Source organism: Pocillopora damicornis, chromosome 10, assembly GCF_964200805.1.
Source record: "Pocillopora damicornis chromosome 10, jaPocDami1.2, whole genome shotgun sequence".
Taxonomy (NCBI): domain Eukaryota; kingdom Metazoa; phylum Cnidaria; class Anthozoa; order Scleractinia; family Pocilloporidae; genus Pocillopora; species Pocillopora damicornis.
Window position 1 is genome coordinate 10,651,676 of NC_142679.1, and position 23,702 is coordinate 10,675,377.

General features: G+C 37.2%; 2 protein-coding genes across 2 annotated transcripts; one reads left to right on the forward strand and one right to left on the reverse strand.

Moving 5' to 3' along the window:
- Nucleotides 1–345: 345 nt before the first annotated feature.
- Nucleotides 346–18,618, reverse strand: LOC113667620 (uncharacterized). Its single transcript, XM_027183470.2, has 20 exons — nucleotides 18,315–18,618; nucleotides 16,209–16,366; nucleotides 14,481–14,549; nucleotides 13,331–13,503; nucleotides 12,379–12,519; nucleotides 11,062–11,139; nucleotides 10,604–10,708; nucleotides 9,799–9,952; nucleotides 8,176–8,264; nucleotides 7,715–7,756; nucleotides 7,295–7,349; nucleotides 6,635–6,701; nucleotides 5,729–5,812; nucleotides 5,136–5,257; nucleotides 4,283–4,363; nucleotides 3,208–3,331; nucleotides 2,830–2,905; nucleotides 1,543–1,690; nucleotides 1,369–1,448; nucleotides 346–886 (listed from the first exon to the last, which is right to left on the reverse strand). Exons 1-20 carry the CDS (start codon nucleotides 18,574–18,576, stop codon nucleotides 769–771), a joined length of 2,226 nt encoding a protein of 741 aa, XP_027039271.2. The 5' UTR covers nucleotides 18,577–18,618; the 3' UTR covers nucleotides 346–768.
- A 1,112-nt stretch (nucleotides 18,619–19,730) lies between these two features.
- On the forward strand, nucleotides 19,731–23,207 carry LOC113667617 (circadian locomoter output cycles protein kaput). Its single transcript, XM_027183468.2, has one exon. It carries the CDS (start codon nucleotides 20,661–20,663, stop codon nucleotides 22,239–22,241), a length of 1,581 nt encoding a protein of 526 aa, XP_027039269.2. The 5' UTR covers nucleotides 19,731–20,660; the 3' UTR covers nucleotides 22,242–23,207.
- Nucleotides 23,208–23,702: the final 495 nt, after the last annotated feature.

Here is a 23,702-nt window from a genome sequence, read left to right on the forward strand (position 1 = left end):
TAGCACAGAACCAGCCAAATCAAGCGATTGCAAGGGCGGTAAAGGACAATTCAGATTCAAGCACTCTGTTCTTGACTTAAAATAACATTCACTACAGCCAATCACGACAAAGGATAACATCATCATTAGCCAATGAGAACAAAACAGGCAAGCTACTAATAGCGCGGGAAAACGCGCTTGACCAAGCCACGAGTGGTACTCGTTTTGAATCTCTTTGGTTGGGAGGGTCCAGTTTTCTGGACCAATCTCAGAGCGAGTTAGAGATAATACAAGGTCATCCCGGTTTAATTCGATGCTCCATTCAAAATTAATCCAAAAACAACAACATGTCGTCAGACCCCACTATTTTATTGTAGTGTTAGCTTTTATTTCTCCTCTTTGCCTCCATTATCACAAAGCTTTAACTGGAGAATAGCGTGCTTTTTAATAACACTGTTTTCTCTATTGCGGGATGATGGAAAACGAGTAGGTTAGTCAATAGGCACTTGAGATTTGCATTAGAATACAACTGAAACAGCAGTAAGTGTTGAGTCAACATGGTGGATATGCAGTGAACTAGTACGTCAAGGTAGCACTTGTATGGAAAAGAACTTGAATCAGCGGCCACCGAGTTTGATGGCATCAGCTTGGCGTGTGGCCAAGGCCGGTCCAAGACTTAGTTCGTTGCCTACTGGACTGGTAAATTTGCACCACAGACCTTTTTCAATATTCAAACCATCAGTGTGGCCAGCGTTACTACACGCGAAAGCGATTTATTCTTTGTTATTATCACTGAAGCCCGTAACTTTTGAGCAGGGCGTCAGAGGAAACTGGTCGCCCGCGAAAGTCCCGAAAAACGTCACTAGGGTGGCGGGCACCACCGCTGGCCAGGATAGTATCGCGGAACCTGTGAAATGTTAGAGTCTGAATAAGGCTTTATTTTCACGAGATATGATCAGGTGTAAAAGATCAGCACAAATAAAAGTTATGGTTGTTGACTTTGATAAGTTATTAGTTGATAACTCCTAGTCAGTGTATCCTCTACTCAAAATGTTGTTTTTTCCAAAAAAACTAAATTCCACAAGTTATTTACAAACTGCAAGTTTTTTTTTTTTTTTTGGATATCATTTGAATAAATAAATAGACTTTAATAAAATCTTCCAGCTAACAGTTGCCTCTCATCATCGCTAGAAGGTCTTGAAAAAGGGTTGCAGCTTTGGTGAACGAACCTTAATAACACGATTTGGTTCATGTGTAACATGTGATAAGCCTTGGTTAATTTTCTGAAGGCACTAAACTTAGCGGCGCGAACATTGGTGGACCTGATACGCTCACCTACCCAAAGATGTTTGACAGCAGGCTAGTGTGTTTACGTCAAAATTAAAGTACCTTTTTCCAACTGTACTCAGCTCTTTTCTGTTGCTTAAACCGACTTCCTCAAACGCACTGAAGGCATCTGCAGACATCATCTAGGAATTTACATAAAATCATACATTTAACAATCACTGTATTTCAACTTATCATCTGCAGTTAACAGATTGAATGGGTCAAACGGTCACTTACCTCTGCCCATTTGTAAGAGTAATATCCAGCAGCATATCCACTTACGAAGATGTGAAGAAACGAGCAGGGAAATCTATCTTCGTCAAGTGGTTTAAGCACAGTATATTTGCTTGAGATCCGTTCAAGGACGGTACGCCACGGCTCGGAACTGTTGGAAAAAATAATGTTAACCCTCTGAGCTTGAGCTGAGAAACTGTTAAATGCTCTTAAATCAGTTCAATGAGTAACAGGTCTCTCCCGACTTGAAGTTTTTTACTTTCTTTTCGCTAGTTCTACCTCTGTAACTGTACAGTGCCTACGTACTATGGCTAACCTGAGAGATCAAAGGAGCGAAAGAGGCAAATTGGTATAATATCCAGAGTTAGAAGTATCCTATAAAGAAGCTAGTTCACCGTAAGAAACATGGAAATAGATAGCCTTGACTGACATTTCTCGTTGCTCATCTATTTTAACCGCCCGCGAGCTTGTTGACTTGTGGGTAGTAACTCACAACGGCCAAGCAATAGGCAATGCTTTCGATCTAACCCTAGGATTAACTTCAACTGCCGCACGAAGTTTAACTTGGGGTTAACATAGGCTTGAATTTTAACCACTGAATGAGTACGGTTAGTTTTTCGTAAAGGAAGGTTAACTTGTTATTTAACGTTTAACAGAAGACACTTGAAGGAAAATTCAGAGACAACTCTTCATAAAGTCAATCCTCTTTTGAATACCACCGGGCTCAAGGTAGTGAAAGACAGATCGTGAAGTGTCTTACGACGGGCCTCGTCACAGTGAAGAGTATAAAAAGGATATGCCCGAATTGTTAAGGAACCCTGCCGGATAGAATACTACAGGGGGAACCTTGTAATGAACTGTCGTCCCATTCAGAGTTACTCCAAGTTTTTCGATCTTACAGAACTGTGATAAGCTCCCTCGTGTAATCACGCTCCTTTACTATCTCTATATATTTTGCTGTAGGAGGGCGTTTTTCGTTTTTTGACAAATTGAAAATTAAAGGAAGAAAAAAAAAAACGGAAAAACGCCTCTATAAAGGTTGCAGTGGTTTGGGGCCTTTGGCAAACTATTACAGTGCTTACAGTGCTTTAACCTTTGGAACTCTTTACGGTGGCTAATTTACATTATGAACTCAGTTGATAAAACTAACTTGATTGTCTCGTATTACTTGAATATGATGCCTCCTTAAATTTGCAAAGATGCCTTGCTTGGGAACACATCATCGCAACTTAAACCAATATTTAAGAACAGAGCTGTTTAGTGGACAGAACCTCAGATTTCTTTAAGTACCTTGAGTGTAGCTCCATGTCGAGTGCTCCGAAATAAAGCTGACGTAACATCTGTGACCCTGCCATGAATCTACGAGCTACAAAGAACGAAAAGAAACAGACAACACAAGATAACTAACCTTAAAAAACAACAGCAACTCAGCTCAGTTTTCAACATTGCAGATCCTGGCACTCGTTAGTTACATCTGCTCACCAACAAGTTCCAATCTGAGACTTAGTTGGTTCAACCGCGTCCTCGCGGAATCAGAAATTTGAATCCTCATGGCGACTGATATTACCTTTTATCCGTCGAACACTCGTGACAATCGATGACACCTTTCTTTATGCCTTACATACGTTTTCGTAATTTAGCAAGACCCCAGATAAACAAACCACGAACCTTTGCAAACCTGTTGGAAAAGTTCATCTGGTAAGGTATCGTTGGTGCGGTAATGGCCACTGACCAAATTCATGGAAGTTTTATCATATAGCCAATTCTCCATGAACTGCGATGGAAGCTCTACCTAAGTGAATAGAATTAAGATTGTAAGACCATTTGAATAAGCACAACATCGGAACAAAACGATTTCTCGTGAAAGACCTGACTCAAGAATTTTACCTTCCATCTGTAATATTTTACGTGGGGGAAAAACAATCTGGTTTTTTAGAGTCAAGTGATGGTGACATTAAAACGCTGGTCGCAAATGCTGTTCCAGAAAACACAAAAAAGATCATCAGCTTTTGCGCGGTATGGAAATTTATGCGAGGGTTATAAAATTAATAAACCCCTTTCTGGCTTGCTGGTATATCGGCTGATAATGTCCTTGGCTGAGAGATTGTCCTTAAAATACTACATTTGCCCTCGAAGCTTCGCTTCTCAGCCAAATATTAATTTTTTGGACAATATCTCAGCCGCAGACATTATCAGCCGACATACCAACAGCTTAAAGGGGTTATTTACCGTATAGTCTCTGCAAGCACACTTCGCTTTAAAAGGGTAAAATGCATGCGCACTTTTGTAAATTCACACTGATGTAAACCTCTGCGCCGAGTCAAACGAAACACGATGAGTGCTTAAGTATGTGTTCAGCCACCCAGGATTAGCGCTAATCTTGTTTCGAACAACCCAGCTCTGAGGTATAGCAGTAAATAATATATCTTAACGAGGTGTCGCCAAGGTGTCCAGACATGCAAAATGAAGCTGACGCCGATGGAATATTGTACCTTACGCTCGAATCAACCTCGTTCCCAGGGTCCCCTGTCTTCCTACCTCGAGAGAGAAGAGGAGAGAAGACCCTGGGAACGATGTCGCGCTCGCAATATTATGAGGATGCCAGCTAGGAGACAAATTCAATGAACTACAGCTTCACTAACAACAGGCTAAAAACGAAGTACTAAGCTGTGACGGTAGTGACCAACATTAAGGTGATAATTGACAACGTCATAAGTTAAATGGAAACTAAATATCAACTCACTGCATCCCACTCGACATTTCTAATTCCGGCAGCATCCGAGTAAGGCACTGTAGTTAACATGTGTTGGAGACCATGTCCGAACTATTAAGACAACATCAAAATGACATGAAGTGTTTACAAAACACTTTTGAGGTGGTCATGGGATTAACCCAAAACGAGACTAGAAGGGATCGAAAAGAAAGGAAGGGTAATTTCCAATAAATTCCTGTACGGAAATCAACTTTCACCAGTGCGATTATGTTCTTTATTATAAAGCGGATAACATTATTTCGATGAGTCTAGTTGGAATATAACTTACCGCAAGGTCATATTACCGTAGAAACTCGGCTGAACAACTGTTTTCTCGTCGAATTCACGATAGAAAATGTATTTCTTAATCAAAATTATTGCAGCTTAATGTAAATATTTTGCAAAGTTAAGTAGATTATTTTCTCGCAGTAAGAGAAGATAACAATTTCTTTGGTTGTAAAGTAAAGGTTGTAAAGAGAAAATCAACCAGCTTTCATATTTCTTCTGAATGACTTACAATAATTTATGACTTCCTAAATAAGCTAGAATTAAATATAGAGAATTCTTGCTTGATTCCAATAACGTCTTTTAACAACTGTCTGGGTGTAGTTCAAAGACGACTGTAGTCGGTGACAAGTAACTGATATTCCAAAGTAATTATTAAGTTCAAGTTAAGAGTTTTGTCAGTCGGACGAAACACTTTTTATTTTCAACGAGCCAGACTTGTACATTACACAACTTACCCTAGAAATTTCACTGGATTAATGAAGTTGATGGTTTGAAATGATCTATAAAGTTTTGTTTACAGTTACAAATGTGCAAAACTTTCTACAGTTACGTTTACCTCATGGAAAAGTGTCTCTACATCTCGGAAAGTCATCAGAGAAGGTGAACCGTCGGCACCGGGAGGGGACTGGTTACAAACTAAGTATGCAACAGGTTTTCTGTTGAGGACTTCACTTTTGTCTGAATTCATAAACAATAAATAAAGCGGAGTTAACTTAATTTATTATACCCATTTTGAAATCACTGGTGGTCTCTGTAATCTGATTGGCTCTAATTGATGCAATTTATTCACGAATCACACCATTTTTTGCTTTAAATCGCGTCTTTTTCCCAGCCAATGAGGAGGCTACACTAAAAAACAAAACAACCAATCAGATTTTATGGCTTGTTTTAAGTAACCGATCAAATTGCAGGAAAATGAAAGACAAGGAGTATCATGTGGCAAATTTTGCACCTTTTTTTCTTAACTCTTACTTTTCCCCCCAAAAAATGGACATGAATTTAATTTCAGATCGGCTCAGTAATGCATCAATAAAATATTTGAACTGACCATGTCCTACATTTGGGCGATTTCAAAATGGCTGTAATAAGGTGGTAATTGAACCTCGTGTCGTGCAATTTTGGTCTGAAATCATACTTGTGAAATCATACCGAGACATTGATCCATCCAGGCCCCTCCACTCTTTTCCGCCGGTCGAGAGTATGGATCCAAGTAAAATGACGCCATGTGATGCCCTAAACATGATTGAAAGAGAAAGCTTCTCACCTTTATGAATAGGTTTTAAAATCATTTTGTCATAACTAGGAATCTTGTAAGTGAAAGTGGTTATGATGAGTTCTGAAAAGCGTGTATCAAAATAAAAAGACGAAACCGTTGCTTCTGGAAAACTGTATATGAATGAAGGGGGCAACTTTCTAAAGAAACTGTGGTACTGCTTCAGTGGTAGGGTGTAACAGAATCATTTGATTTTATACTGAGTTATTGGCCACCCAAAAGAGTTTCTAAGGTTGTCTTTTCGAGAGTTAGCCCTTTGTCAAAGGTAATAGAATGAGAATCGAACGCTCTAAGGGTTAATGCCAAATTATGTATATATATATATATATATGGCTGCGTATCGCGAGGGCGGCAAATTCCAGACAAAACGTCAGCAAAGCCGTAGTAAAAGAAAATTCGTCCTTTCTTCTCATAGAAAGCATTGAAGTGTCACAAATACAAAACTTAAGCAAGCACGAGGGTTGATCATTTCTTGCAAGAATAGTAAAAAAAAAAGATGCCAAAGAGAAATTTAAAAATGCAGCGCATAGGACGCACAGCACTAAGTCGCGAATGGTATTAGCTTTCATCTGATTGTTTCTGAAGGGAGGAGTTTTCTAGACTATTGATTAAGGAAAGCAGAGCAAAACTAATACAATCCCGCGATTTTTCTTCATTTCCTGAAGCTCAGTGCTCTTTTATTTTTACTGTTTACGTTTCTTCAAAGTTTCTTACTGAAATATTTCGCGTCCGCTGTTAAGTGAACTAAGTATATCAGTCGTCCTAATTCGTTTGAAAAATACCTCTTTCATCCATAATGTGAAAGAACCTTACATCTGGGTGCCAAACTTCTGCTTTACCATCTGCCGACTAAAATAACGCCGAATTACTACATCTGTACATCTATCACCCACCCCTGATAGCTGAACCTTTTTGTTAGCAGTAAATTAGTTTAATTAGTTCTAGATATTCCACCAGAGGCCTCTAAAATGAACCAACATAGCTGCTTACACAGAAATCGATCTCTGATATTCCGCGATGTTATGCAGCTATGCAGCTGTGCAACAAACACTTTGATTTGCGTGTTGATAAAAGATCTTCCCGCATTTGTTGGACATAAACACTGTAAGTCCCATAAACAAACAAGCATGCATTACCACAATTAAAATGATCAAAAAAGATATTGCAAAGTATTTCCTTTGTTAAAATTAGATAAGTTTTCAATAAGAGATTCAAGTAAATAAATACTATTCCATAGGAAAAATAAACGAGATGGCAACAAGAATTGCAAAAGAGAGAACTTGAATCAAAAGAGGACTTAATGATAACTCTAAATGGTGTTCTCTGTAAATTTCCCACAGACAAAATACGCGTTACAAACGCTTAAAGGGTAAGAACTAGGAAGTCATGTATAGGATTTGAATTCTGGTAAGCAAATAAAGAAAAAAAAGTATATAACAAACCTTAATGACTATCCCAAACAACTCAGAGGAAAGTTTAAAGAGTCCTTCAAGTACCCTACAAATACGGTTGTACGGGTAAATGATAACAAAACCTCAGACTATTATAAAGATTTAGTGCAATGCAAAACAACTCCCTGACTCTGAAGTGCATGCCTGCGCGCGTGTGGAGAGTTGACGTACCACATACTAATAAGTGTTTTCTAATAATGTCGTTGGTTCGGATACTTGATAATTACTCTTTAAGTATTTATACTTTAAGCATAACAGAACAACAGATCATTCCATAGCCAATGGAACGGCTGGCCATTAAATTATACTAGATCAATTTATTAAGATCTAGAAATATGGGCCAAAACAGACACTGAAACTCTGCTTTATTTATCTTCATATCAATGACTTTCCTAATAATATCTTTCTAACCTTGGTAATGGAAAGTAAGGCCTCAGCTCCTCGTCGGTGAAACTTAAGTGGAATGTGAACAAAGTTAATGTTAGTGAAATCACATTTCCAGAGTTATAACTGATTTTACATTATACCACCCTGATGAGTAAGGGTAGTCCTTTTTGCCTTGGCTGATTAGCTTGTTTGGAAGTGATTATTAAGTACTGTTCACCTCTGAGCAGCCTAAGAGAGAAACCGGCGCGCTCAGAGTTTAATTTCGACCATTTTTTTGGTACATTGATGGTGATAAACAATTTGTTGGTCTTTGCGTGGTATATGCTAAAACAAGTACTCAACTCACGAACTATCAATACAATATCAAGCAGACAAGTGGAGGTTATAAGTTGATCCAACACCAAATTCTTTGAACTAACATCACGAGAATAGTGTGGCTCACTGTAAAAATAATTACCAATGAGATCTTGGAATGACTGTCTCACCTAAACAAATGTTCCTTTTGTTTTTGGGACCAATAAGCTATGTCCCAGTGCTTCAAATCATCAACAAAACCATTTTCCTGAGCAAAGGTCTTAAAAAAAAACATTGATGAAAAAGTCAGTATTTAGTTAGTTTTATTCAAATGATGTGTGAGAAGTGGTGGCCTTGAGGTAAGCGGGTGGTGGACCTCAAAAGGAAAAGGAAACCTGACCATATTATTAATGTTCTTTCCATGGGCTAGACACTTCACGCTCACAGTACCAGAAAACTAGAAGGGAAACCATAAAATGCTGTGAAAGGACACAACGCCTTGCTCATATCACTATTATAATTAATGGTATGTGCCTTGCAACATATTACAATAAGAGCTCATCTGGTTTCTTCAGCATGAAATGCTCTAAGTATTGGTTCTACTGCTAAATGGGATACTTTTCAAAAGTAAGACTCCATATTAGACTGCCAAGTTTTCTTGCGAGTCTCCTGACTAGAGAGATAGAGAGGCACCATGGCAACATTTCAACCTGGAGATTGGTCACCATCAGGCCACCATGTTCCAAACATTTGTTTGAAGATTACTAATTATTCATTCACATAAGTTTTCAACCCAACTCATGATACACAAGATACTGGCCATTTAAACTTCCAGAGGGAGGAAACAAGAATGTGCCCAAACCGTGCAAAATTTGAAAGAAATAAGTGCTTACTTTTATCATGAATCAAATGATTTCTAATGGAATTTGGAATAAATAAGAACAAGTTAATTTCTGTAGGCTAAGGCCTGATGTAATTGGTAGTTTGAAAAATTATACAAATGATTATTTATTCCAATTCCAAGAAAGATCCTTTGATCATTTGCTATCAATTGACAATTAATTTCACTGGCACTGTTTTGACTCAGCCAATTTTTGTATTTATAATATATGCAAAGAAACCTTTGGGAGTTTTTGCCAGAGAAAGACACATTAAATTGACAACATGAACTTGATGAAGGTAATGTAAAGTCTGTAGAATAAAAAAAGAACAGACATTTCAACCCTTAGCAGTTCTGTCTGAAAAACGTCTCCTCAGTGAAGGATGATATGTCTTTTGAAATATGCTTTTGATAGTGGTTTATGTTCATAACAGCCTTTGCCTATAATTAAGGTAAAAATTCTGAAAGAAGAAAGGTGGACCCCTTACTTTCTTTAGACATTCAGTTTTGTAACAGTCAACAAATAAAAACTTTAAAAAAATCGTTTTGCAATGCACCCCAATGGTAATATTAAAAATCTTACAGAAAGCAACAAAAAGAGAAAATCTGCAGCTTGATTGTTGAAAAGAAAGATGCTAGAGATAATTGGAATGAACAGTGGACAGAGAAAATATCTGACAAAGAATGTGTTTGATGATGCAGATCCTTACAGTGTGCAGGCTGCTTTTCAGACAAGAACTCTGTGAATGGCCTAGTTTCTAAACAAGCTCTTTTAAGTTGGTTGTTAGATTATTTAAGAGCAAAATATTGATGTCACTGGCCTATGTCCTCATACAGGATTTCTTTAAAAATATATGTATTCTCTGTGCCAACCTCTTAACAAGAGATCATGCTCAGCTTTCTTCAATACTAAAAATGAATTTCAATACATAACCTGCAAATTGATTAATTCTTTTTCTGCAGCTAATTTACTCTTGCTATGTAAATCAGTGATCATTTTCCAAACTTCAGATGGGCTACCAGCCATTTTAGAGTCCAGCGATAGCATTGCATAGTTCTCAAATCCTAGAAGGGTGGCTTTCTCTTGTCTGTTTTTTAATAAAAATATAAACTGAGAGATTCAGGCTCTATTCAAATTAATTAAGATGAAAACCTTCTGCATTATCTTTATCCATCATAAACTGATCTTCCACTTAGATATACCCACACTGTGCACAAGTAATTCATTTCTAGGGATTAATATTATAGGAAGGTTTACAGCTGATCCTAGATTGTTAGTCCAGTAATCTAGGGGTAGATTCCCAGTATTGCACAATGCATAGGATTTTCCACATGTAAAATGTGTGCAATGAAAACATGCAAAAGCTATTTCCATTGCTGCATAAAAATCAATACCACCCACCCACCCATTTGGGTCAGTTGAAGGCTCTTAACATTCTTCTGCATTCAAGTGGTTGGGACATGCATAAAATGCATGTAAACATCTTGAAATTAAAATGGAGGTGGAAGGATGACAACGTTTATTCAGTGTATCCATTTATGCAAGCAAATGATCATTTAAACATGTAATTTTTCTTAAAAGGTGCTTTCAAGTACGTGGACAAAAATGTGACAGTGGAATGCAGCTCAAGCCTGGATGGGCTGGGACCACCATGTAATAACTAGGACAAGAACTTTCACTTGAATCAACCATAAGAAGCTGGAAGCCATGGTTTGACCTCACTACACATGCTCTGTACCTTAATTTTCTTATCTCTTCAATAATATTTGAATTATCACTCTCTCCTTGTGAAGCTCTGGTTATATAAGCCATGTACAGTTGTTCTCGCAGACTTCTGTTTTGGCTGTTGGTGAAAAACAAACATGAGGTTGGCTGCTTACTGATACACATACAAGGATTTTTTTAATATCAGTCAACAGAAAGAGGAAAAGAATGATAGAATATTGTGTAACTCCAACACAGATACTTTTGACATGCTGATCTTAGCAGTGTGCAGGAGGCCTGTCTTGTGTAAATATAGCTTATAGTCAAGCTAATTAATGAATTCTCTGTAGTTTAGAAGGGGAAGAGACTAAGATTTTATTTTCTGATGGAATCTTTTTGCTGAGTAACCTTAAAAAAAATATATCAAACATATTGTCAAACAGCATGGCATCACATAAAAAAAAACCTTATCTTGGGGCTGGCTGTCCTTACCTGTATTTCATGAATGGCTCAAAGCATGGCAAATCCAAACTGAGTTTCCAAGGTCCTGATTTGGGATCAATGTTTCTCCTGTTGACAAAAACAAGCAGAGCTAATGGCATACACTATGAGAGCACTTCACCAATAAACCTAACTTGAGGCAAACATAACCCAGAAGACATAATCATAAAAGTATTGTGGGAAAGTCACTGGTAAGTAGCACCTTTATTTATTAAATTTGACAAATTATATCCTGAAAATAACTACACAGATAAACCTGTGGTCTACTTAAGAGTGTTTATTATAGAATGAACAAACAAATAAAAGAAACATAAAGATGTATATGGTATATCTAAGCTTTACAAAAGGCCTGATCTGAGAAGGAAACCCAATACAATAAACAAGTCTTTCTTAAGCAGTTGGGAGTCTGAATCTGTGTCAGAAGACAGATTCATTCCCACTGCAGTCTGTTGGGGTTAAGTATTAGAATCTATTGCAATTTGCTAACAGTTAGTAATTATTCACTTGTGTTTCCTTTGGATGTGTGTTACATGTGTATGTCTATGTAATATTTCTTTTGACTGTATAGTGTGAAAATTCACAGATCAAGTAGAGGGTGGTGCTATGTGTGATCTTAGAAGGAAGGAGTTGAGCTGTAAAAAGCTTCTTTCATTATTTACAAATCAGTCACTATGTTTATCTAACTTGGACTCCAGTATGACTGGGCTCAGTGCCCATCAAAACTCTAGGGAGAAGTATACCATCATGTACCATAAATACTGGTGTATAACAAATCAGGGGTTCGGCCTATCTGCCACATAAATTAACATAAACAAAATAACCAGAACATTTAAAGGTATATAGAGGGATAGAAATTGATCATTGGTTTTGCAACTTTGGTTGACTTTAGAAGAGCTATCACAAGCATAAGCTTATATTTCTTGTCATTGAGTGGTGTACAATACCAGAGCAAGATCAAATGTAAGTATAGGTTGGCAGATATGACATTCTTACTGATATGGCTAAAATTATAGGTAAGGATTCAAAGCATTCTCTCAAAGCAACTTTCTCAAAACTCCATGTGTGATTTCTTCCCATTTCTTTTCAAAAGACTTTTTTTCAATTTTTGAGTTGCCAAACTAAAGATGTGGCTTATCTGAATGAAAAGGAAAGAGGGAAATCATACTTTATCCAAATAGTGTACAAAACCTCTCTGACAGAAACAATTATGCACCCAAAGACATCTACTAGACTAGTATAAACAAACTGTAATGGCTGTTGGACAACCACCATCTAAATGTTCACAAATGCACAAAAAAGAAATTGAACCTTGTTTCTTTGAGGTCTGTGTGATTTTCTGCAGCTGCTGCCTCTGCAGTCATCTGAAGAAGAGATTCAGGCAATCCTCTGACATCCTCTGGGTTTGTTAAAACTAATGAAAAGGCCTTTGTTGCATCCAATACATTGTTGCTGAAGAAGAAACAATATCATTGTAAGATCAACTGACCAAAACATTTCAAGATTGATTACATATATACTTTTATGCAGAGTGACAGCATCTTTATCATCTACTGCACCACTTTGAAACTGCCACACAACATCTGCCATTTCTCTGAACATTTTCCTACAGACAAAATTCCATTACAACATGCCTATTTGTCAAGTTTTGTTAAACAACAAAATTTCATCGGTATATGCTGAAACCAATAGGAACATCCAACCACCTCTTAAAAAAAAATTGCATTTACACCAGACATGGCAGGATTAATTGAAAGTTTAATGTTTGAAAAACAAACATCCAAAAAGCCTGACATTGCCAAAATTATCTATTACCAAAGAACAAAAAAAACCCACAAAACTACCAAAATGTATGATACTTGAGAAAAATGCAAGGGGCTCTTAAATAAAGGTAATAAAACACTTTCAAAGGAAAAAAGACAGCTTCACAATATCTCTCTAAGATTGATAAGTTGGATCAAAAGTTTCTGAAGTATCAGAACACATTCATCACCCTCAAATGTACAAAGCAAACACTGCAACAAAACAACTACCAGATGTACTGTAAGGTCTCTTGTTGGTGCACAGCTATCTGATAGGGACACCTCACTGTTATAGCCAATTGTGTCCCTACCAGATTCTGATATAGCTCCTTCAGAAAAACTTAAAATATAATTTATATGGACATTCTGCTGTGTCCTTTTCTTGTCCATTTTAGAAAGGTTTATCTGTATTGATAAAAAAATCAGCTACACTTTGTAACTTTGTTTCGCCTACATTTCACCTGAATTTGTTTTTCAGTTCAGCAAGTCTCAACTGTATAGCATTAAATCTTTCTTTTTCTTTTCCTCTCAGGGCCACTCCCCCATTTCTGGCTGATCTCAAAAATGATTTCACCACTCTTTGCTGTCCTTCATCAAGACTCACACTAGACTCTTTAACTTTCTGATGGAGATTCTAATACAAAGAAGCATTTGAAAATGATATGTATTGTAGATAGCAACATCTTCTGTCACACTATCACACTTTTTCTTGGAGACTAAGCTCTACTAAATATGTAAATATGTTTAACCCTTTAAACCCTAAGAGTGACCAGCATTTAGTTTCTCCTTATAATTATACTGCTGAATTATTCATTTAAGGTCATGAGAATTAAGGAAATGATCACCAACTAAAGAAGCTCTCGATTGTTCAACAAATTCTCCTTTTCAGCAGCACCTTCTTAGGAAATGTATAGATAATAATATAGAGAATATTCCTACTGATGTTAGGGTGTAAAGGGCTAACAAAAGTCTGCAACATTTGATATCATGATGACCACACTATATCCTATTTAGAAGTAAGTATGCATGCTTAAGTGCATGGTTCAAGATAACAAGGTAACAACAACAACATTCTGGGATAAACTGGAGTATTCTTGAACTTCAATCTAATGACCTCTTTTTAACCATTTAAATAACTTGAAAGAGAAAGTTAACCGCACTCAAAGGTTTGGACAAGTCCTTATGACATGTCTGTGCACCAAAAAAACACTGCTCTATGTATATTGCTTCCAAAAAAATTACATGTCTGTGCACAAAAAAACACTGCTCCATGTTTATTGCTTCCAAAAAAATTATATGCATTTCATTTTCTTCCTATGATCATTAGTACCATTTTTATCTTTGTGAAGCTTTTGAACTGAAAAATAAGAGAGTTAAACTACCTGCCTCTTGTAGCCCAATAGAAGATCAAGCATCACTTACACTTTGGGAACAGGCTTTAAGTTGCTGAGGAGTTTACAAAGTCTAACTTGGAAAACTAGCTTACTACAGTTTCAACCACAAAAAAATCTTAGAATCTTTACAGTTTCTGGAACAACTGATTACTTGCCTGGTTTAATAGAAGACTTCCTCTCCTTCACTATGAAGTCATAAATAATTGTTTCTTCTTACCTGGAGAGTATCATATACAGGGACACTCTGTGAGGCTTTCATAGAAGCTTGTACAACCAGTGGTTGTGCCTGTAAAACATTTTGGAAAAAAACAAAGGTAGCAATACTAATATTGTAGTAATGCATCAATCAATTCAAGGTTTCAACATCCCCCAGTGCATTGGAACTTTGGAAGATTGATTTGTTCCAATTCCTACCCCCTTGGGAAAGTATTAAATTCATATGCTCCACCCAAGCACAATTTTTTTATTAAATAATTCTTTGTATGATCACCAACTACAAGATATCCAATACATATATGTTATTTGCCGGCTGGGAGGTCCGTATGGTGAAAAACTGTGACCGAGGTCTTGAAAATACTGCCCGAGGCCGTAGGCCGAGGGCAGCATTTTCAAGACCGAGGTCACAGTTTTTCACCATACGGACCGACCCTTAGCCGGTAAATAACATATTTATTGTTTTTAAACTTGACGAAATTCTTTCTGAAAGAACCCGAATGACTTATGGCTGTAAATACGGCAAGATCTTCCATAAACTGAACAATTTTTGAGTGAGTAAATGGTAGTTAAAATAGAGGTGATGCAAATTTAAGAGAGATGCCTCAGCGAAACATTTTCATTTCTGTAACGATAAAGGTGATTTAAAAGGCTTCCAAAAAAACTTTGAAACATTATTTTTACAAGTATCTGTCACAATATGACACCTGTCAATTAGAGAGCGCGCAAGAAAAAAAAAACCGTAGGAACATTTGAAAACCAACAGAACTAGTTTGGCAAGGACTGTCACGACAATGTTTTCTTCAAAATCAGTTAATGATCTAACGGAAAGTATTATTTACTCTCATCGACCATTCATTCATGTACGAAGATTTATCTCTGTTCATTAAGTAAACGGCGAGGAAAGTAATTGTGAGTAAATTCAATTTTTTATTTTGAAATTGTGAGAGTTTGCTCGTTTGTTTGCTATAATGGCGTGTTTAACTCTGATCTTTCCTTCACAAAAACTAAATTCGAACGGCACACTCCAACGAGACACAAGGGAATTTAATGCAGCCTTTTCTCAATTTCTTTAATTTCTGTTGTGCAATTTAAGGTACAAATGTCCAAATTGAACGGAATTGGAAAGACTCACCAGGAGCGTATATTTGTTGTAGAACTTAAATTAAAACTTCGCTCGCTTTTTTTTTTACTATGAACAAATTGCTCGAGAAAATTCAGATATTAAATGAATGAAAGTTCCATCGTTCAGTTTAACTGTAACCAAATACCTCACCTTTCAACTTTCTGGGTACTTTTAGTGAACGATTAAAATTAATTGCAGACGGTTTTTAGGCCGCTTGTCAACCAACGTAATGACACTATTGTTTATACAAATTCATTCTGAAACCAATATTTTTCTGTCAACCAAAGTGATTTGATAGAGAGAAAAGGGAGGATTCATAAGTTATTTATCGGCTTGAAGTAGTGACCGACGTGTTTGCTTAAAAATACTGCCCAGCCGGAGAACGAGGTATATTTATGAAAAATGACAACGAAAGTTGGGATGTACTCGGCGACTCACGAAAGCGTTACCGTGGCCCGTGGGCAGAGATAGGAAAATACTGACCGGGTAAAGAACCAATCAGATTGCAAGATTCGTTACCGTGCCCTCTAAAAAAACAATAATGCAATATCATTAATGACAGAAGTTTAAAGCAAAACAGCAAAAGTGTTAGCCATGCTAATATACCTTTTGATAAACATCTCTCAACTCTTGACTATTACAAACTCTGTTTAAATGTGATGTAACTCCCCAGGCATAACTGAGAGGATTGCCTATCTTCTCTAGTGGTTCAATTATAGTTGACCAGGGTTGATCAATCAGTGTGTCCTTTCCTCTGTATAGTTCTAGAAAAATAATTGGTTGTGAAACATTTATTATTCTAAATGATTCCACATGAAAGATACAAACTAAAAGAAGCATTTGAAATTGCCATGACTACAAAAGAGGACTCAAGAAGTAGATGACTTTGCTCTTAACCATTTAACTTTCACAAATGACTACCACAGAATTTCTATTTACACTATCAATACTACATCAAGCAGACAAATGCCAGATTCTCCGAACCAACATCATGAGAATTACATAGCAAACAGTAAGGAGAATTACTGATGAGATCTTGGGAGTGAAAGGGTTACTCATAACTTCCTCCCACCTTACGTAGGCCCCTTGAAGCCAACAAAATATTTCCTTTGTTTCCCACTTTTTACAGCACTTAAGCAGAATTTAAAACATATCTGACATCAGACAAAATAGTCATTTCTTGTGAAACCACTACTGGTCATCATCTCGAAAATGAACACAAAGTTTTGAAAAGAAGTACAATACATACATAATATTCTTTAGGCTGCAATATTCAAAGCACAGAAAAACTCTGACAACTTTGGTGTGAAACCTCTTTTTTAATATTAGAAAAAGCTCAAGTACTCAGCTGTGAATCTAACATGTCAAAAAGATGAAAGATAAGGAAAAAGTAGCATTACAGCTTATTTTATAAAGAAGGATTTGCTCATCATGCAAGACTATGGAGATAGCACTTTTGGCAGCAAATTCAATTTCATAGGAAGTTTAGAATTTGCATATTTTTTGTCCTGTAAACAAGTTTTTATGGCGACTTTGATATGCAAGTGAGTCACTCACTCATTAAAATGTAGACACACTGTAATCAGTTGTCTCGAACTTGCCCAAGCCTGATACCATAATCTTGGAATAGTAATTGTATATAAACCATAGCCACGCTTGTTACACTCTATATTTAGCATTGTTGCTTTAAATGCCACCTTTTGAGAGAACAAAAACTTATTTTAATTAGTAAAAACACAAGCTTCGATTGTTTATGATCTGATGCAAAACAATAACAATGAGAACAGTTTAATTTTATTGGCTGATTGATTAAATTTAATTACTCTTATGCAAACATTGGCAGCTGGATTTATTAGTAACTCTTTAGCAGACAAAAATAATCCTGTGCTTTTCTGACCAAAAGAAGACTTGTGTAATTCATTCATATCTTTAATTTCAGTCAGTGAAAAAGCCTTGCAATTACTTAAATACAATTTAAATTATATCCTTTCAGCGGAAGAAAAATTGAGGGGTTTGTTACCAGATGCATGTGGGAGAAAAGCCTTGAAAACAAAGATCTTTGTGTTACAGAGCAAATATTTATTGAGTCATTGTGAGGCAAAACCTGAAGTAGTAATGTAATTTGGCTTGTGTGGGCAAAGAGGTATTTGGAGCATCTAATTTTGCAGACGGAATTTGATGAATGCAGAATATCAATTTGTACTATTTTTGTAGACTGCCTGAGGAATGTGTTTAACTATTTTGTGGAGTTGGATGGTAACCACTATTCTGGATTTCTTTGTGACTATGTGAAAGCTTTCAAGCACAGTCACAACATAAGGCAGAAAAATCCTCCAAACTTGAGTCACTTTAATCTTTACACTGCAAGTTTTTGTGCAAGACTACTAATTGCAAGTTCACAGAATATTTCATATCTAGATGATCAAGTTGGCCATAGGGATTCTTTAATCCTTTTTCAAAAGACCTTCCAATTTCAGACATGATAAAACTTATTCATAGGATCAGTTAAAATTTCTTGAGGACTGTTAGCCGTAGAAACATTGCGGGACGCAAAATTTCAAGGGATTCAACTGTAAAGTTTCACATAGGATCTACCAAATCAGCTTCTGCCCAACATTAAATAAGGTTTACCCTTCTCGACAAGAAAAAAAAAGGATTTATTCATGAAATAATGTAAAAGAAACTTAAAAAGGAGTCTTGTTAAAAGCTGACCTTGTAATTTTGTTTCGAACTCGGTAAAGTCACTCTCGAAATCGTGAGTCAGTTTCTCGATGGCTGGCGCTACATGGGTAGTTTGAAATTCATTGAAGCGTGGTAAGCCTTCGTGGCTGAGAAGAGGATTGTAATCACTTGCAGTGCAAATAGGACGCTTGAGAATCCTTATTTGCGTGAAGAGCGTAGACAGATGAAAGCATCGAAGCGGGTCTGTCCAAAGATTCCTAAACTTTGGCAACGAACCTACCAGAGCCGCCATCTTGTAATTCCGCTAACTTCAGAGAGCGTAGGCGCAACTCTGACTCCATTCTCATTCCCAAGCTCTCTCCTCTTAGCTTTTCATGACATTTAGAGACCTTGACGAGTACGGGATGATGACACGAAAGTCCAAGAAAGGAAAGTGGATTTTTACATGTTTTGACTACTATATATGGGAAATGGGAGGAATTCCTTCCCTGGAAAGCCAAATGATGAAAGAAATTCTCTCAGTTCGCGAGATAAGTTGTAAATCCGCCGACAAGCTTATCAGATAAAAGAATATATTTTTTACTACCTTAGGATCGAAAGCTTCGCTCGCTTCGCTCAACACTGACGCGCCGCAAGAGTGATTTAACAGCCTGAAAATATTTGAGTAACAGTCAGAAAGAAAAATCAGACAAACTTTTTTTTCTTAACACTTTTAGCGAATTTTCTGCTCGGAACATCAACAGCAAGAAGATTTTGAGCGTCAATAACTACCCCCCCCCCCCTTTTTTTTTTTTTTTTTTTTTTTTTTTTTTCCAATTTCGATTCGTGTCAATGAGTGAAAAAAAATTCACGTTTGAAAAGGAAGTTTCTGGGAAGCATGCTCCCCTCCTAGTTAGCTCTTGCTCGCGCTTACGCCTTTACATTTCTTGTCTCGTTTATTCTTTAAGAATTTTTTTTCTTATATCTGTCTGCCTCTGTGATTTTAACACTTTGATAAGGGACTGTTAGGTCTTAAAGGACAAGAGAGGAGGCGGACAGGACAGCTCGTGGTTACTTGGTCCACCGGTTCAGACCGACATCCGTCACGGATTCACTTTTCATGAGAAGGCAAGGGCTCGGGGACTGGAAAACACTTTGTATGTGCTCCTGGCGCAAAGGTCTTCTAGGAAAGTCAGTTTAGCATGCTGACCGAGAGTAAGTTATTTGAAAAGGCGTTTGAGTATCTCATGTTTGCGAGATGCTTTTTATAAGATGGCACAATTCACCCCTAGTCTGATTTCATTCGCCAAACTCTTTGTATGAAAAAACAGTTCCATAGACACTTTTATTCGTTATTTACTGGAAGTTGTTGACAGAGAATTTATATATTCACATCGATCTACTTTTTTTTTTCACTTTCAATAGATGATGACCTAAGTTCAACATCGACATTATTCAGGGTTTTTTTTTGTTTTTTGCTTTAATTTATGAAATATTTTACGCAATACTTCATATCCAATTTTTTGAAGAAATCGCGTCTCATTTCTATTATATTTATTATCATTACTTATATCATTGATATTATTACTACTTTACTTTAGTGAATCTTAAACGTGGACGATGTTTCTTGGAAGTCTTGAAAACTACGTGTGAGGGCTGAATCGTTCCCATTTATCTCCCGCTTCTTGAATTTGAACATGAAATAAGAGAGACAAATTACAAGAGTTAAGCTGGTCAGTTGAGACTGCCAACTCAAAATTTGAATATAAACGGCTATTGTTGACTCCTGACATACAGTTGGCACTTGACATACACAACGTGAGTACATGCAGCATTTTTGTTTCTTTTCATACTTTGATCTCTATTCAGTCATGCAAACTGCTTTCTTTATTTGATCAATGCTATTCATTTGAATCCGCATGATCATCTCACATGTAGCTGACGGTTGACATGACGTACTACTGCGTTAAGACGAACGTGACCCTCGATGAGTTCTAACTGTATTATGACTAGGGGTTGGGAGGCTGAATCGCTCTATATTTGTGATAAGCCAAATTTTCCTCTTAATGTGAGAAGTTGTCAAAATTTTAAAAGGGATTGTTTGTTGCTAACTTTTACTCAGGAATGAGTACAAAAAATCTGAGTTGAAAATGCTGAAATACTGATTAAAATATGCTAAAACTCACAGAGAAAGACCCTACTCACCCCGTCTTCCCATCTGAAGAGAAAATCACGTTTTTCTGTCTACATTCAGTAATTACCTCCTACAGGCATGGCCGGCTTTGACTTCACGTGTTTAAGGATGAACATTTTTTACGAGGTTATATGTCATTATGGTTGTAAACGATTAGGCGTATAGACCCCTTAAAATGCTGAATATTGTTACTATCCTTGAAAATGAAAGGTGGAGATCAAGATCCACATGTAAGTCAGGAAACAAACCCGAACCCTGTCAAGCGCACTAGCCGGAATTTAAGCGAAAAGAAGAGAAGAGATCGTTTCAACATTCTCGTCCAGGAACTTGCCGGGATTGTTTCTCCAGCAGATTGTCGGAAACTAGACAAAACAGCTGTGCTCGAGCTTGCTATTAACTTTTTACGGAAACATCAGTCAAAAGTACAGTCTCATCCACGAAATGGCAGTGGAGATGCGGCGAGTTGGCAGCCATCGTTTGCCACAGACACAGAGTTCAACTTGATTGTCACAGAAGCTTTAGACTCTTGTATATTTGCGGTCGAAAATAGCGGCAATATATTATATGCATCTGACAGTGTTTTGCCTCTGTTAGGACATCTTTCTTACGAACTAAGTGGAACGAGTTTATTTGGTTATGTTCACGAAGATGATACTTTGAGATTTTGGACGAAGCTTGCCTTTGTCTACAGTGGCACTGACGCAGAAGCAGCCGGCGGTAGTAACAATTTCTTTATTCGCTTTAAATGTGGACGTTTTTGTACGCAAAACACTTTTAAAACACTGGAATGTAAATTTGCATGCATTCGTCGGCAAAAAGAAAACGAAGTACCAACATGTGTTGTTATTCTTGGAAAGATCGAACAACCTCAACCGAACAGAATCGTCATGACGTCGGACTGTACTGAGAAGGAATTCTCGTATCGTCTAACTATGGATTGGAAGTATGTGTTCATCGATCACAGGGCGTCTTCTGTTATAGGATTTCTTCCGTTTGAGGTTCTGGGTACTTCTGTATATGAGTACTGTGGACCTGAAGATATCTTCAATATTTCTCAGTATCACAAGTTTCTTCTCCGTCTCGGGAAGGTTACCACTTGTTACTATCAACATAGGACAAAAGGACAGTCTTGGGTATGGTTGCGAAGCTCTTGTTATGTCTCTTACAATCAGTGGAACTCAAAACCGGAATCAATTGATTGCACAGCCACAGTTGTGAACTTTGACGAGGTTTGTTTGAATCAGACTGACACAATACGACGCGATAGAGAACACTTTAAAAGAATTCTCGAAAGACACGGGGATGATTCTGTCGGTTCCCTCAACCCTTGGCCGTCGTCTTGGCTTTACGGTAATGAAGAAGTTGAGCTACGTGATGGAGGCAATGAATGCGAGCAGAAAGACAAAAATGAATCGGGCTTCTCCTCACAATTTCTAACTCGATTTCTCAAATTACCTAGTGACAGATTGATGAATACTTTAGACAATCAAAGTATCGGCGATGTGGAAATGGAATCAGACGAAGAGCCAAATGAACACCTTGTTTGGCTTGAAAGTGTGAAAATTCCTCCTGGATTATCTAGTGTGCAAATTGCAATGCATATGAAACTTCAAGAGGAGTATAAGAAAATTGCCCAGCAAATTAGACAGCAGGAAAAACAATTGAAGACAATTAGGAAGCTTATTGAATGGAGCCGATTACTTTTGGAATTAGATAGGAGTTTTGGAACTTTTGAAGTAGAGGAGTCGTCAGTAGACTCTGAAGATGTGTTGTCTGTTACTTAAAAGTCATGAATATTTTTGGCTGAGTTAATTGTCACAAGGTTGGGACATTAGGACTGATGAGTCACTGCAGCAAACTGCCTCATGTGTTTCTTTCAGGGTCGGCCAGGGTTTTTGGGTATTCAGTATTCAGGGGCGTTTTAAATTGGGTATACGGTATATTGCAGCTTAAATATGGGTATTCAGTATATCACTTTCTTTGAATTTCAGGCATGAAGTATTCAAAGCTTTGATTATTTTTGGGTATATTTGGAGGAATTTGGGGTATTTTGGGGTATTTTGTCGATTTTTTTCGGGTATATTGGTATTCCACTACCCCCCCTGGCCGACCCTGTTCTTTCAAAGGAAGCTTTTCAGTATGTTTAAATTCATGGCAAAACATACTGAAAGGTTGCTGTGACCTTTCTCTGTGCTTTGTTGCTGTGTTGTGTTACTGTGTATTTTGTCAGAACTTGTCACCCACAGTGTTACAACCATAACATTTGGATTAACTTGTCATTGTTTGTAGGTCTGCCTACGAGAAACATTTTTAAAGTCTTGTATTATGATGATTTGCTCTTAAATTCTCACTTTTCTATTTGCCTACAGCCCGGATGGACAGGTTGAGTTTCAATTTAATGGCCTTTTTGATCATGTTACACACACCTCAGCTGAAGCTGTTGGTTTTCACTAGTTTAACCTTTTAATTTAAAACTTCAATGTGCATCTCTCTTCTAGCTGCCATATGTTTCCTTCTGAATAAGTTTAGAGAATTTGGTGTTTTATCAAGTTGTCATGCTCTAGCTGAAATGTATGATCATTCTCAGTGTATGTTTGCTCAGCTGGATGGTGTCTTAATATTATGGGAGGGGGGACTTTGTTGATGAATCACTTCTGAAAGTTAAAGGGATGACTGCTCACCCATCTTTCCTTCAAATTTTTTTCCAGTCTTGAAAGGATACTTCAAAATATAAGATGATACATCTTTAACTGAGTTGACTGGTTTTCTCTTTAGGCTTCAAGATTTGAAAAATTTAGTGGTTTACTGTATAATGCCATCAACCAAATCTGTTCTCATTTTGTATACTGTATTTCCTTGAAGAAGTGCACATGCACTTATTGAAAATTTCGGCTAAAAAAAGGGGTGCTTATCGCAAGGAGGACATTTAATCAAAGGGGGAGCATATTAAGTTTGCACAGCATTAGGACAAAAATTAAAGAACAGATAACACAAAGAGAGGAATTCTGCACGCTTTTCGAGGTGGAGATAATGGGAACAGAAAATTAACTCTTCTCCTGTACTGATTCAGCTGTAGTGGAAGCAAAAAAAGTAGTAAATAGAGTGGCATTAGAAACACGTTTTACTTCTATCCCTACTGTTTGAGGGAGTGAGAGAGGTGGGGGGGGGGGGTGGAATTCCTTTTTTGAGAGGGGTGCTTGCCTGACATTCTGGCTAGGGGGGGTGGGAATTTATGTAGAGGAAGG